Source organism: Nematostella vectensis, chromosome 10 (assembly GCF_932526225.1).
Source record: "Nematostella vectensis chromosome 10, jaNemVect1.1, whole genome shotgun sequence".
Lineage (NCBI taxonomy): Eukaryota > Metazoa > Cnidaria > Anthozoa > Actiniaria > Edwardsiidae > Nematostella > Nematostella vectensis.
In genome coordinates, this window is record NC_064043.1 from 2712152 (window position 1) to 2725599 (window position 13448).

Genomic DNA, 13448 nt, shown 5'->3' on the forward strand with positions numbered 1-13448 from the left:
TTGCATTGTGTTGAAGTTGTGGCTATTGTTATTATTTCATATTAAAGACTGATAGTTTCATAATGATGGTGGTGGTGGTTATGATGAGAATAGGGGTAATAATGATGATGGTAGTGATAGAAATAAATGATTATGACGTAGTGATTATGGTCGTTTTAATTTTGTTTAAGTTTTCGATGTGCTAATGTTCATATTGGTGTGGTTATTGATGATTTATAGCTGGTGGTAACGAGATGTCATTCACCCTTCTCCATAGGCTGGCGTTACTTTGACGACCGTAACGTGACGGTCACGGCAGAAGAACGCGTCGTCTCCAAGTACGCATATGTGTTGTTCTATCAGCGACGACCAACTGGTCCCCAAACCACAGGGATCCCACCACCAGGCATATCATTACCAAAAACGGCCAGCGGACAAACCTCCAAAGAGCATGCGCAGACGGCGGCAACTAGCGAAACCCACGAAGGTACACCTACAACCCATTCGTCAGCGCCTCCGGTCAGCAATGGAATTAGCGGTCAGGCGTCATCAGAGCATGCGCAGCGTAAAGACGACTCTTCGAATTCAAGTGATGATGAGCTGGAATCTTGCCGATCAAAGTCAGCGGATGTCCCCATGAGCAATGTCACGCTGTCATCTGTTGACTCGTTGCATGACTCGTTACGTGACAGTACCGCGGGGTTGTCACGCAGTCTTGTGGACGTGGATGAATGTGAATTAGACTGATAATATTTTAAGGAATTTTGATTTTTTTTCCAAGTGATGTACATTTTTGGGAGGGGAATAAAGACTGCACAAACTAAGCTATCTTTCTTGGATTGGGCGCGTATAATAATATTATATAATGATAATATAGTTAATTGTTTCAATCAAAGTTACAAAGTGGATTGCAGAAAAGGCGCAACACAAGAACATTGCTATTAAATATTAGGCTGGCATTTCACCGTTACAAGAAAGATGGACCGTCCTTGTCAGCAATGGCCGATGCATGCTGCCTGACCTAAGGCTATGCGATGAGTGAACAAAGTCGACATATTTAGTGCGTACTATTTTAAACATTTCTGCGCACAATTGAAATACCCCGATTTCTTCCTTCCAGAAGTATTCTGCCATCAAGGAGGTTTTCTCCTTTAAATGGTATTGGGATAAGCCCCTTTGCCGTCTGTCTTGTCTACTTGATGCCGCCTTTTTTTTTATAAGCGGGCGTCCGAAAGAAGAAAGTTTGAATGGAGCGCGGGCCCGGTACAAGGACGTGAGTTACGCCAATTTGTCACCGGTCAATCCTGGTGCCCCAGTTCCTTTTTACCTCTTCCGACCATGGGCTTTTCGACGAGAGCTTTACCGACGACTATTTGCCGGCTATGGTTTCACCGATCGGGTTTGTAAACCTGCGGTTTGGCCTTTTTACGTATCTGTTGCTGCTGTGTTCCTGTGATGTGTCTATTTGCAAGCATGTGTAAGATGTTGATATCTTGTCGAATCGGGAGGTCTTAACATCAGGGATGCGCGTCGGAAAATTTGAAAAAATACCCTAAAAATACACAAACAGCAAAAATTACCCCCTAGAAAATACCCAATCCCTAGATTAGAAAATAGAATAGAAATAGAAACTCCCTAACCCCCCACCCCCTTTCCGGGCTCAACATACTAAAATAGACAACTTTCGAATTCATAATACTTAAAAAAACATAAACAGCTAAAGCCTACACTGTACTAGGGATCTTAAAGACACTCGTACTCGGAACTCGATAGTAGAGTAAGCGGTTCCTTGTCTGTCTGAGTTGAGGGCCAGACCAGACGTTACACACTGTAGTTTGAAGCTGTGGGATTAACCGAGTGATAAACTGTCCATTTAGTATCCACATCTGTGCAAACTGCACAGTTTTATAAAGTAAATCTGTTCAGCCGCGCTGCTAGATGACTCTATATTTCTTTCAGTGCAGAAAGCATAGATCACGCGATAGGGCACCCGGCTAATCTAGCGTGAAATGCGAGCTCGTGCGTGCGACGTGACATGGGACCGATTTACAGAAGACGCCGTTTTAAGTTCTCAGGAAAACCACGCGATATAAGAAACCTCCCCTTCAAAAGACCGTTAAGTCACAATCTCATTATCATAATCATAAGCAATCATCCTACTGACTGTCTCATTGTCGCAGACGGTTCGACGGACCAGGAGTCAACGGTGCGCTAGTATTATTGAATGGGTGACCATGGAGCCGTGAACGAAAATAACGCGCTCCAGTTGAAGTAATCAAGCAGCTTATAGGGATAGCCTCGCGAATGTTCTTCCTTCCTCGGGCCGTGATCGAAGTTTGTAACTCGAGTCGTTCGCGCAGCTTGTGCCCCGCGCTAAAGGGCGTCTAGGATTGGCTGTCGATGCCCTGTCTCTACCCCGAGGTCCTTGGCATAATTTCCGTCCATCATATCAGCTTGACATAAGTCGGAGCGCTGAAGGTGAACTCATAGTTCCTCTACCGCTGAAGCTGAAAACATCAAAGTAAACTTGCCATACAAGACGCGCACAAGTCTTGACGACTCCGCGTGAACTTACGGCTAGCTTAGTGGGCTAAACCAAAGGCGTTATAGTGGGTAGACACACGTAATTTGCGAGATGTTGAGAGCACGGTGGTTTGTATTCCTCGTCAAATTGTCTGCAGTCTTGGGTCTCTTGGTGAAGTCGATTGGTAAGTCACGAGTAAAGTCTAGCACTCGGTGGATTTCTTAGAATTTATGTAAGGCCGGGTAGGGGTCTATGCAGACCAGAACAACACTGGAATAGTGGGTAGCTTTTAGCTGTTACGCACTGCTTTTGGAATCCATTGACATTTTAATATTTTCCTGAAAGGAATCAGTGTCTGATATTCGATGGCAATTAGCGACGATTTTAAAAGCGCAAGGATAATTAAATACTTCTACAGATGGTTGTTTAGATAAGCTTAGATTTACAGAATTGAGTACGAGTTTATAACATGACTGTTGTGTTATGAAGATTATTGTTAGATAACATACACCTCAAAACATCTCACGCCTTGATACACAATGGCAAACGTGAAGGTCAGAATGAGTAATAGGCGCTAGATTTAATTTAAGTTTAATTTTATTGATTTCAAACTTCCTGTTAGAGTTTTCCCTTTCTTTTCCTGAAAAGTTCTTCCAGTCAATAAAGTTTTTCGTGGAAGCACATTTTTTAATTATTACTTTGGATTGTTTAGTCAACGTTGACAAATATGTTTATTGGTTTTGAAAAACTTCTGAAATTCCCTCGCAGGTCGATAACGTCATCAATATCGAGCAGTTAGCCGGTATATATCTCAAAATGCGATTGTCGAGATTAGGTCCTTCTTGGCAATAGATCCAGACTTAATCTTTAAAAAAGATCACAATTAAAAAAAAGCCTCGCTGGAACCCTCGTAAATGTATTCGTTTTATAGCAAAGCTTGTTGTAAGTCCAAAAGATATGTACACAGTGCGCAGATGAGAGCTACCGTTGCGAAGATAAGATACTATCTTATTGTTATTGACCGCAGAAGCCATATTGTTATCTCAGGTCACTTGCGTAAAGGCTAAAAATCCCGGCTGGTCGCCAGAAAATAGAGCACGGGACTATAGTATCACTAAACACTTGTTAACGGCTCTTATCGATGGGTTTAGCGATGGGTTTCACTCAAGACGTCAAGGGCGTGCGCAGATCGTTAATTCGTCTGCGCCATCGCTGAAAGAAAAACTAGGACCAGCTATGCATTGTTATTCTGTTGTCAGCTTTCTGACCACATCCTTAAAGAGCTGTCATCGCAGCTCGCCGTATTTTGGTTTTCTTCCAAGTTCCGGCTTGTTTAAGCTAATTGTGAGTGATCGGCGATGCTGAGAGAGTTATTCCAGTTATCCCTAGCCATAGAAATCCTCCTCCAGATGGGGCCACTTAGAATAGCTTGCAGAAAAAAGTGAAAGAGAGTTTACTCTTGTGTTAGATTACGATATAGAAAGTGTATAGAAAATACATAATTATATGATGCATCCATTTCTTGCCGTTTTCATCAAAGGGAATCGGGTAATCGAGGGAGTTAGCCGGATGCAGGCGTGGCATTTCTAGAGAGGATTGTTTTGTTTAGAAGTCAAGGTCTAATTAGTATCCTACTCAAAATGGTTACTCTTTGGAAATCGTTCAATTTTCCGTTTCATTATGTCCTTTTGCATTTTTCACTATCAAACAAAAAAGAATAGTCAACATTGTTAAATATTGAGGCTAGTTATTTTCTCTAAATGCTCACAAAAATAATCCTTGTGACAAGCTCTTTACGATGGCAATGACGATGGCTCGAAGGAACAGGGACACTTCTCCACATTACAGAGAGAGGCAGCGTGTTTCAATTTATTGGTGTTATTTCAGTCAATTAAGTCAATTGAACTTAATTTTCGCGGAATTAAATTCCCTGCAAACATATTTTTTGCCGCGACCGCAAAATTAAAGAATAATGTTATTAGTTTAACCTCACCAAGATCCATATAAGCTTGGTCTCTCCATTTCATCAAGTATCAAGCGGGCATTCTGATTTCCCCATTTATAAACTTTTTTTAACAGCCACTATAATTCGTTTTATAACAACAGCCTTCCATGACAAGCGACATATCTACACTGAAAAACAACGCATTGTACGTGACAACGTGACTCAGGACAATCTGGTCGTCTCCTGTTTCTAAAACACGTCCAGCAAAACACGGTGTTTGTTTTCATTCAAAATTGTGGCTATTAGTAGCATTACTCAGCAGTATTAGCGCGAACCTAATAGGGTCATTTGGGGGGGTTGGAAGACATGTGACTTACTCGAGCTTTCCTCGTCCCGCCTTAGCGTCTCCTTTGGACAAAATAAAACGAGGTCGGAATATGTTTACTGGTTTTAATGTTTTCACAAGATAACGGATAAAAAATACAGGTTCTGGGGAAGTGAGGGGGGGGGGGAAAGTACTTGGGGATGGGAGGGGGGGTACTTTACAATAGATTAGATTTAGTCAAGGTGCTACTGTTCTACCTCTTTCTTTTGAGTTTCTGCATTTACTCTGCTAGCAAAGGGTAGCCTTGCGTGACTAGCGGCTGCAAAGGAGATAAGTACTAATCACATCACTTTTCCTCTACAGATGCGAACCCTGGTAGACCGACCGGTCTTGCTGTGGTCGATCTAGAACCAAGCAGCACGCATGGAGTTGCTGTCACGCTCGTGTGGCGTGACCCATCAGGTGGTAACGCAAGCCTGAGGTATTATGTGCGTTACGCGCCCTTTGAGGGTCGTACGACTCAGAAGGTGGTGCTTAGTAACCAGGCTGTGCTGAAACTCAAGCCCAACACGTGGTACTTGGTGAGGGTGTTAGCGCTAGACGCGGATAGCCGGCAGAGCCCGTGGTCCGAGGGGCTAAGAGTGTTTACAAACGAATCAGGTGAGTTACTAGGTCAGCGGACTAAGCCATTGGTAGCCAGCGATCAAAAGAGCATATTTTTAGGTCTGGATTGGTCTCCCGAAACTTGAGGGTGTATGCTAGCATCACATTGTTTTAAAGAGTGTTCACACGCTTCGTGCATCGTGTATTGTTATCTTGAAATAGTATTTTGATCAAAAAGCTTATTCTCACTACGCCGTATGCCGCGCACAAATGCGAGAGAGCGTTTAGATTTGTTTATAGAAATAACTATCCTGTCCCATCCCATCCCATCCTATCCTATCCTATCTTATCCTATCTTATCCTATCTTATCCTATCCTATCCTATCCTATCTTAACACAAGTGAGAATTGGCCAAACAAAAGTGCAAATTCAAAAAATCAAGCAGCTGTGTTTCAGTAGCGGATCTGGGGGTGTTTTCAGGGGGTTTAACCCCCCCCCCCCCTCCCCCCCCTTTTAGGTTGCCAGAAACCCATATGTAACAAAAAAAATTACCCCCTCCCCCCTTTGTCACTAAGCCACCCCCCTCCCTCCTATAGCGAAAAGCTGGATCCGCCCCTGTGTTTTCTTGCGCTTATGTTCCAGTGAGAATCGGGAAAATTTCAGCCTTGACAAGTTACAAAAATGCGATTCTTCAAAAATAGATCAGAAAATTCACCGTCATTCCCCTTACATCTCTCAGTTCCCAGCATGGCTCCGATGAACGTCACGGCCAGGTCACATGATAGCAGGTCCATCAGGGTCTCATGGCACCCCATCCCCTCCGAGTACCACCACGCCCTGTTACAGGGGTACATCGTATTCTACCGACCCTCCAACACCGGCCGCTGGCTTCGGCAAAGTGTATCTAATGACACTCTAGTGTACAATATAAAGGGTCTTAAACCTGGTGTAAGGTACTTAGTCGCCGTAGCGGGGTACACGAATAAAGGAGCGGGCAAGAAATCCAGACCTGTCACCGTCACCGTTCAGGAGGAGTGGGGTAAGTATGATTGAGGCCTGGAAAAGGACTAAGGGAGAAGCTAGGGGAAGGGGCCAGGGGAAGGGGCTAAGGGAAGAAGTTAGGGGGAAGGGACAAGGATAACAAGCTAGGGGAAGAGTGGCCAGGGGAAGGGGCTAAGGGAGAAGCTGGGGGAAGGGGCAAGGATAAGAACCTAGGGGAAGGAACCAGAGGGGCTAAGGGAAGAAGTTAGGGAAAGGGGCTAAGGGAAGAAGCTAGGGGGAAGGGACAAGGATAACAAGCTAGGGGAAGAGTGGCCAGGGGAAGAGATAAGTATAACAAGCTAGGGGAAGAGTGGCCAGGGGAAGAGATAAGTATAACAAGCTAGGGGAAGAGTGGCCAGGGGAAGAGATAAAGATAACAAGCTAGGGGAAGAGTGGCCAGGGGAAGAGATAAGGATAACAAGCTAGGGGAAGAGTGGCCAGGGGAAGGGATAAGTATAACAAGCTAGGGGAAGAGTGGCCAGGGGAAGAGATAAGGATAACAAGCTAGGGGAAGAGTGGCCAGGGGAAGAGATAAGGATAACAAGCTAGGGGAAGAGTGGCCAGGGGAAGGGATAAGGATAACAAGCTAGGGGAAGAGTGGCCAGGGGAAGAGATAAGGATAACAAGCTAGGGGAAGAGTGGCCAGGGGAAGGGATAAGGATAACAAGCTAGGGGAAGAGTGGCCAGGGGAAGAGATAAGGATAACAAGCTAGGGGAAGAGTGGCCAGGGGAAGAGATAAGGATAACAAGCTAGGGGAAGAGTGGCCAGGGGAAGAGATAAGTATAACAAGCTAGGGGAAGAGTGGCCAGGGGAAGAGATAAGGATAACAAGCTAGGGGAAGAGTGGCCAGGGGAAGAGATAAGGATAACAAGCTAGGGGAAGAGTGGCCAGGGGAAGAGATAAGGATAACAAGCTAGGGGAAGAGTGGCCAGGGGAAGAGATAAGGATAACAAGCTAGGGGAAGAGTGGCCAGGGGAAGAGATAAGGATAACAAGCTAGGGGAAGAGTGGCCAGGGGAAGGGATAAGGATAACAAGCTAGGGGAAGAGTGGCCAGGGGAAGAGATAAGGATAACAAGCTAGGGGAAGAGTGGCCAGGGGAAGGGATAAGGATAACAGGCTAGGGGAAGAGTGGCCAGGGGAAGAGATAAGGATAACAAGCTAGGGGAAGAGTGGCCAGGGGAAGAGATAAGGATAACAAGCTAGGGGAAGAGTGGCCAGGGGAAGAGATAAGTATAACAAGCTAGGGGAAGAGTGGCCAGGGGAAGAGATAAGGATAACAAGCTAGGGGAAGAGTGGCCAGGGGAAGAGATAAGGATAACAAGCTAGGGGAAGAGTGGCCAGGGGAAGAGATAAGGATAACAAGCTAGGGGAAGAGTGGCCAGGGGAAGAGATAAGGATAACAAGCTAGGGGAAGGGGCCGGGGGTGAAAGAGGTATAGGCTATATAGAGTTGTGAGGGAGATTTTTATTTGTTAATTCCTCTGATAGTGATCAAGTCCACTGTGGGTGTCACGCATAAAACTACAGGAGAAACCACCAGTACACACCCAACAACAGACATGGTCCCTAAAGGTAGGACGAAACACAGCAGCCCCTACTTATCATCTGATTACCAACGGCTATTGTAATCAGCTAATATATTGTTATTAACCCTTTTCTTTATCAGTGACTACGCATGTCACGCAGGCTCGTCCTGCATCATCGCATGTCTCCACGTCACATCGCATGTCTCCACTCACAAAACTAACAACTAACCCTGGTATGCTAATTTCTTACTCTAATTAATATTGCTTAACTATCCACAAGTACAATTCATTTGATGGCCGGGAAAAAAACTGACGAAACTTTAAAATAAAAAAAATGTATGTGGTGGATCGAACTTGACTGGCTAGTTAAAATAGAAAAATAGACCAGACATCCAGACATCCGCTGAATGGCCACATTGATCATCGATAAATGGTATCCATGTTTGATGAAAAAAAAGTCTAAAGATCCTTGCCCAAGATCGAACCCGATCAGCATTTTCATTTAAAAATAAAAAACGATGCATACATCCAGACGTGCGCTGAATCACCGTATGGCAGCTAAAGCTTTACGGCTAGGCTGGAGATTTCTGCCCCAACACCGCTATCTAGCGAACTGTACAACACAAAGGAACCTGAGGTACCCGCGCATTTATGGGGAGGCAATAACCAGGATCCCAGGCCTGTCTTATACGGTTACGCCACGCACAGCTCGCTGTGACGTAGCGTGAAAATAACGATGTCTATCAGGGCGCCTTGGGTCTCTTGGGAGGGTGTAGCTATGATCGTTCAGTGATGTAATCGTTTGCACGTGCACATAGATTTTTTTGTGTTCGAGACAAGAAAATTATCCGTAGATACCATAGAGTAGTTTTCAAAATCCAACAAAATGTAATTGTTTAAGTGTAATAGTCAAGCCAGAACAAAAGAGAACAAAGACATTACAGTGTATTAGTACTAAATAAAATATTACACGGGTTTTTGAAAACCTCTCTAATGGTTTCTTTTAAAAATTAAAACAAAATTTGACCAGAAATGATCTGTTACCGACTGAGCAACATCGTCGAAAAGAAATTTTGAGCAGAAATGAGTCGTTTGCAAATATTTAACAATAGAACTAGCTTGAGCTGACACGCTTCTACTAAAATCTAATATTTCTTTATCAGCGTCCATGTATATCAGAAGCTCTTCCCCGGTTGTGACACACACTCCCAATGTAACGCCATCTCCGCTGACTAATGCTGGTATGTCTTGGCGTTACATAATGCTATTATCTGTATTCACTTAGTACACAAGGTCTCTTAAGCTCTTTCAAAAGTAACATACATAATCAACAATTATACCATTTCCATTGAGGTGGAGAGTGGCGAAATATGGAAATGGTATAATTGTTTTAACATATAAAACGAGCTTTAGAGCAATTTTCTTTTCGTAAACACTTGTAAATCGGCTGTTACACCCGCCATTTGCTTGATTTCGGGGCGCAGGAAAATATCCACCTCCTAGGGAGGTATATATTGCATTTTATCCCGAGTTTCTCAACCAATCAAATCGCTTGTTCTTATATATACGGTATAACAACATAAGCGCGTACTCTCAACACATAACGCGCATAACGACGCAGGCCCGTACCCAGATCCTGCGGCATAATGACATAAAAAATTCCCTGTTAGTTCTTTCGAGGGGGGGATGGGGGGGGGGGCAGATTTTTTATCAGAAAACTCATTCTCCTCCCTCCCCCTCCCCCCCCCCCAGGAAAAAATAGGTCCACCATCGGATTTCGCACCCCCCGCGACGCACACGAGGCGTCACGTGACGCCTGTGTAGGCGAGAAAAAGAAGAAGGAATCGCATTTGGAGCGGAAGTAGGAGAAAAGCTTTTTTCCTTCTTTCTTCTCTTCGCTTCGACTCGTTTACACGGGATGTACTCGGTGTATCGTGTGTTGGGTGGGTTTAGTTTCAGTTATCGGTGTTTCGCGCTGAGCTGACCCCATTTTTGGACAGATCCAGAGTATCGTAGTGAAATATCTCGCTTCTTTTAATGTACGAGAGGGATTATTTCTCGTGTTTCAGACTTCACCGCTGTCCAGGCCGCCAAGCACGACATGCCTCGACACAAATCCTCTACTCTTAGCCTCGTCTTCAAGATCATCCTTCCAGCAGCCGCCGGGGGCCTGGTACTAGTCCTGCTGATTGTATGTCTGTTGTGGCGTCATCGTCGCAAGGCACAACGGGATTACAAGCAGGGACAGGAGGGCACGATGGGATTGGTTGCGTTGAGTGACAAGAAAAGCCAGGAGGTGACTAGGCCTAAGGGCGTGGTCACTAGGGGTGAGGGGAGTATCCGGTATGCCCCGCCCTCATGTTCCTCACCTCCCCCCTCAAGGGGTACCGTGGGGGAGGGGGAGAGGCCGAGCTCGTCCAATGACGATACTTACACTTCTGATGAGACCAGTCCTATGTTGCCTCAAGTCCCGGATGTACAGACATTGCCTGTGAACAATGTACGATATGTGAACCACGAACCCGTAACCCGCCCGCATCCCGCGAGTGACCCGTCACGAATATACGCTGTACCCTTTGCGATCCCAAACGTCCCGCGGGATGTCCCGAAAGATAACGGGTACGAAAACATGAAACATTTATACGAGTCCCTGGAGCCAAAGGAACACACCAAGCGTGTTTATATGAACCTTGATGACACGGAGAGGCCTTTGGAGGGGCTGTATGCGGAGATCCCCGCGAACGTGCTTGAGGGTGGGGGAGGTAGCATGGAAGCCCCACTCTGTCCAAAGGCATGACCCTAGCTTGCCGTGAATGATAGATAGAGATAGATGAAAGCTGAAGGAAAGACGCAGATATGAGCGCTCTTTCGCAATTCGCTATGATCGTCGTCAAGATAGAAAGAGAGGGTTTAAAATGTAGATATTAATCTCACGTTACATGGTCCATTCGTAGACACTCAGGGGAGAAGTCGATCCGATATCCCAATTCGTTCACAGTGTGAGTTGATTATTTTCTGTAGAAACGTTATATTACGATAGAGATAAATAAATAGATAGACCAGGAAAATGCAAAAAGCAGATGTGTGACTCAGCTTTAGTTACCTATACGGAGCTTTGTGTCGTTTGTCCCGTCTCTAGTCCAAAAGCATAGATCGCAACAGGGAGAAAAGAGTCTCTTCAAGATGGCCTAAGATCAATGGCCAAAAATCGCGCACGCATGATGTCATCAATGTACCAAATTTGGGGCATTGAAGTTTTTACTATCAAGAGATTAAAACATGCACATTGTTCAAGTCTAAGCTAAATGTCTCGTTTATACCCTTAATACTTAGTTTAATAAGTTCAAGCGATGACTGAAATTTATCACGCGCACTGATTTGTTGGTGTAATGACATGATAACTGATAACGTCATGGAAATAATTAAGGCAAACTCACACGCTTGTACTTAGTGCATTTACATATTGTTAAAAACAGTTTTGATCATAAAATTATCTTACTATAAAAAAGGTTCTTAGTTTGGTCTAGTTGACGCATTTTGTTCAGTCGTGTGGTTGCGCACGATTGTTCTTTTAGGGCCTGCATGACCATCCGCATATATCGCATCTGGGACATTCCCCGCACCCATTGGGCGTGGCCGCCCATCCGTCCTTCTGGCCATCAGGAAATCCACGGCATCTGACGAGAATCATGTCGGCATGAAGAAGCCCTGTAAAGCAAAATGTGGACGCGCATGCTTGCCCGTGTGTTTCTGTCGGCATGAGTTTTTCCCTTAGATTCCCTTAGTTTTTCTATGCAGCCATTATGACTTTGCGTGCAAGGTCAGTATTGTCGCCTGACTGGTTAGCTGTTTTTCATGACAGGTTAGTAGCGTTGCGTGACAGATAATACCGATTCTGCTTAATTTTCGCTCGTACTTAAATTCGCAAAATTAAAGATTTGCGGAAATAAAGACTTTGAACTTTAATCTCGCGAAATTTAATGGATATAGAAAAAAATTGATGACAGAGGTTGAAGGTTCTCTTGGGATCTCTTAGTAAGGACCCGAGGGACAAGAATACTTTTCCGCTGTAACACTGACTTGAAAGGCACTTCAGCATCCGCTAAGGGACAGCTTCTTGGTTTAGTTTCATTATATTGGTCCTGTTTTAGCTGTTGGTTAACGTCATTCGAGAAAAATTTCGCAAAATTTATGATGAAAATAAAGAAAAATAAAGTAGCGACAGCGTATAAGAGTACTAGTTTTGCGACCAGAATAAAGCTCTGGGTGCGCGTGTATTTGAGGAGTGACAGGAAGACGGCATATTCTAAATGTGAATCTAACACTTCACGGAGATCCTCGTCTTTAGGGCTCCATCAATGAGGGAGCCGCATTAATTATTTTGGTCACTGTAACCGTGTGTTCACGGCACAGTCACGGTAATGGTGTGGTCACGGCACAGTCATCTTGATGGTGTGGTCACGGCACAGTCACGGTAATGGTGTAGTCACGGCACGGTGATGGTGTGGTCACGGCACAGTCACGGTAATAGTGTGGTCACGGCACAGTCACGGTAATGGTGTGGTCACGGCACAGTCACGGTAATAGTGTGGTCACGGAACAGTCACGGTAATGGTGTGGTCACGGCACAGTCACGGTAATAGTGTGGTCACGGTAATGGTGTAGTCACGGCACGGTTATGGTGTGGTCACGGCACAGTCACGGTAATAGTGTGGTAACGGCACAGTCACGGTAATGGTGTGGTCACGGCACAGTCACGGTAATAGTGTGATCACGGCACAGTCACGGCACGGTGATGGTGTGGTCACGGCACAGTCACGGTAATAGTGTGATCACGGCACAGTCACGGTAATGGTGTGGTCACGGCACAGTCATCTTGATGGTGTGGTCACGGCACAGTCACGGTGATGGTGTGGTCACGGTAATGGTTTGGTCACGGCACAATCACGGTAATGGTTTGGTCACGGCACAGTCACGGTAATGGTGTGGTCACGGTAATGGTGTGGTCACGGCACAGTCACGGTAAGGGTGTGTTCACGGTAATGGTTTGGTCACGGCACAGTCACGGTAATGGTGTGGTCACGGTAATGGTTTGGTCACGGTAATGGTGTGGTCACGGCACAGTCACGGTGATGGTTTGGTCACGGTGCTGTCACGGTGATGGTGTGGTCACGGCACAGTCACGGTAATGGTTTGGTCACGGCACAGTCACGGTAATATAATGGTGTGGTCACGGCATAGTCACGGTAATGGTGTGGTCACGGCACAGTCATGGTGATGGTGTGGTCACGGCACAGTCACGGTAATGGTTTGGTCACGGCACAGTCACGGTGATGGTGTGGTCACGGTAATGGTGTGGTCACGGCACAGTCACGGTAATGGTTTGGTCACGGCACAGTCACGGTAATGGTGTGGTCACGGCACGGTCACGGTAATGGTGTGGTCACGGCACAGTCACGGTAATGGTTTGGTCACGGTAATTGTTTGGTCGCGGTAATGGTGTC

At 45.4% G+C, this 13448-nt stretch overlaps 2 protein-coding genes and 1 long non-coding RNA gene across 5 annotated transcripts in view; 2 read left to right on the top strand and 1 right to left on the bottom strand.

The window, feature by feature from the left end:
* Positions 1–803, top strand: part of LOC5516438 (ubiquitin carboxyl-terminal hydrolase 19) — a 29733-nt gene extending 28930 nt beyond the window's left edge. Inside the window, exon 22 of the mRNA XM_048733419.1 lies at positions 257–803. Coding sequence (XP_048589376.1) covers positions 257–726 — 470 coding nt within the window. The 3' untranslated portion in view covers positions 727–803. The remainder of the gene's footprint in view (positions 1–256) is intronic.
* Positions 729–2273, bottom strand: LOC125573085. The gene is made up of 2 exons (XR_007313951.1): positions 2144–2273; positions 729–1531 (listed from the first exon to the last, which is right to left on the bottom strand). It is a non-coding gene; the product is annotated as an uncharacterized LOC125573085 (long non-coding RNA).
* On the top strand, positions 2255–11244 carry LOC5516492 (protein sidekick-2). 3 transcript variants are annotated; one of them, XM_032386270.2, is made up of 7 exons: positions 2255–2687; positions 5137–5433; positions 6116–6415; positions 7907–7990; positions 8085–8177; positions 9108–9185; positions 10014–11244. In XM_032386270.2, exons 1-7 carry the CDS (start codon positions 2615–2617, stop codon positions 10739–10741), a joined length of 1653 nt encoding a protein of 550 aa, XP_032242161.1. In that variant the 5' UTR covers positions 2255–2614; the 3' UTR covers positions 10742–11244. The 3 variants fall into 3 exon arrangements, with proteins under 3 accessions (XP_032242161.1, XP_032242162.1, XP_001636564.1); XM_032386271.2 differs by lacking the exon at positions 8085–8177; XM_001636514.3 differs by lacking the exons at positions 8085–8177; positions 9108–9185.
* Positions 11245–13448: the final 2204 nt, after the last annotated feature.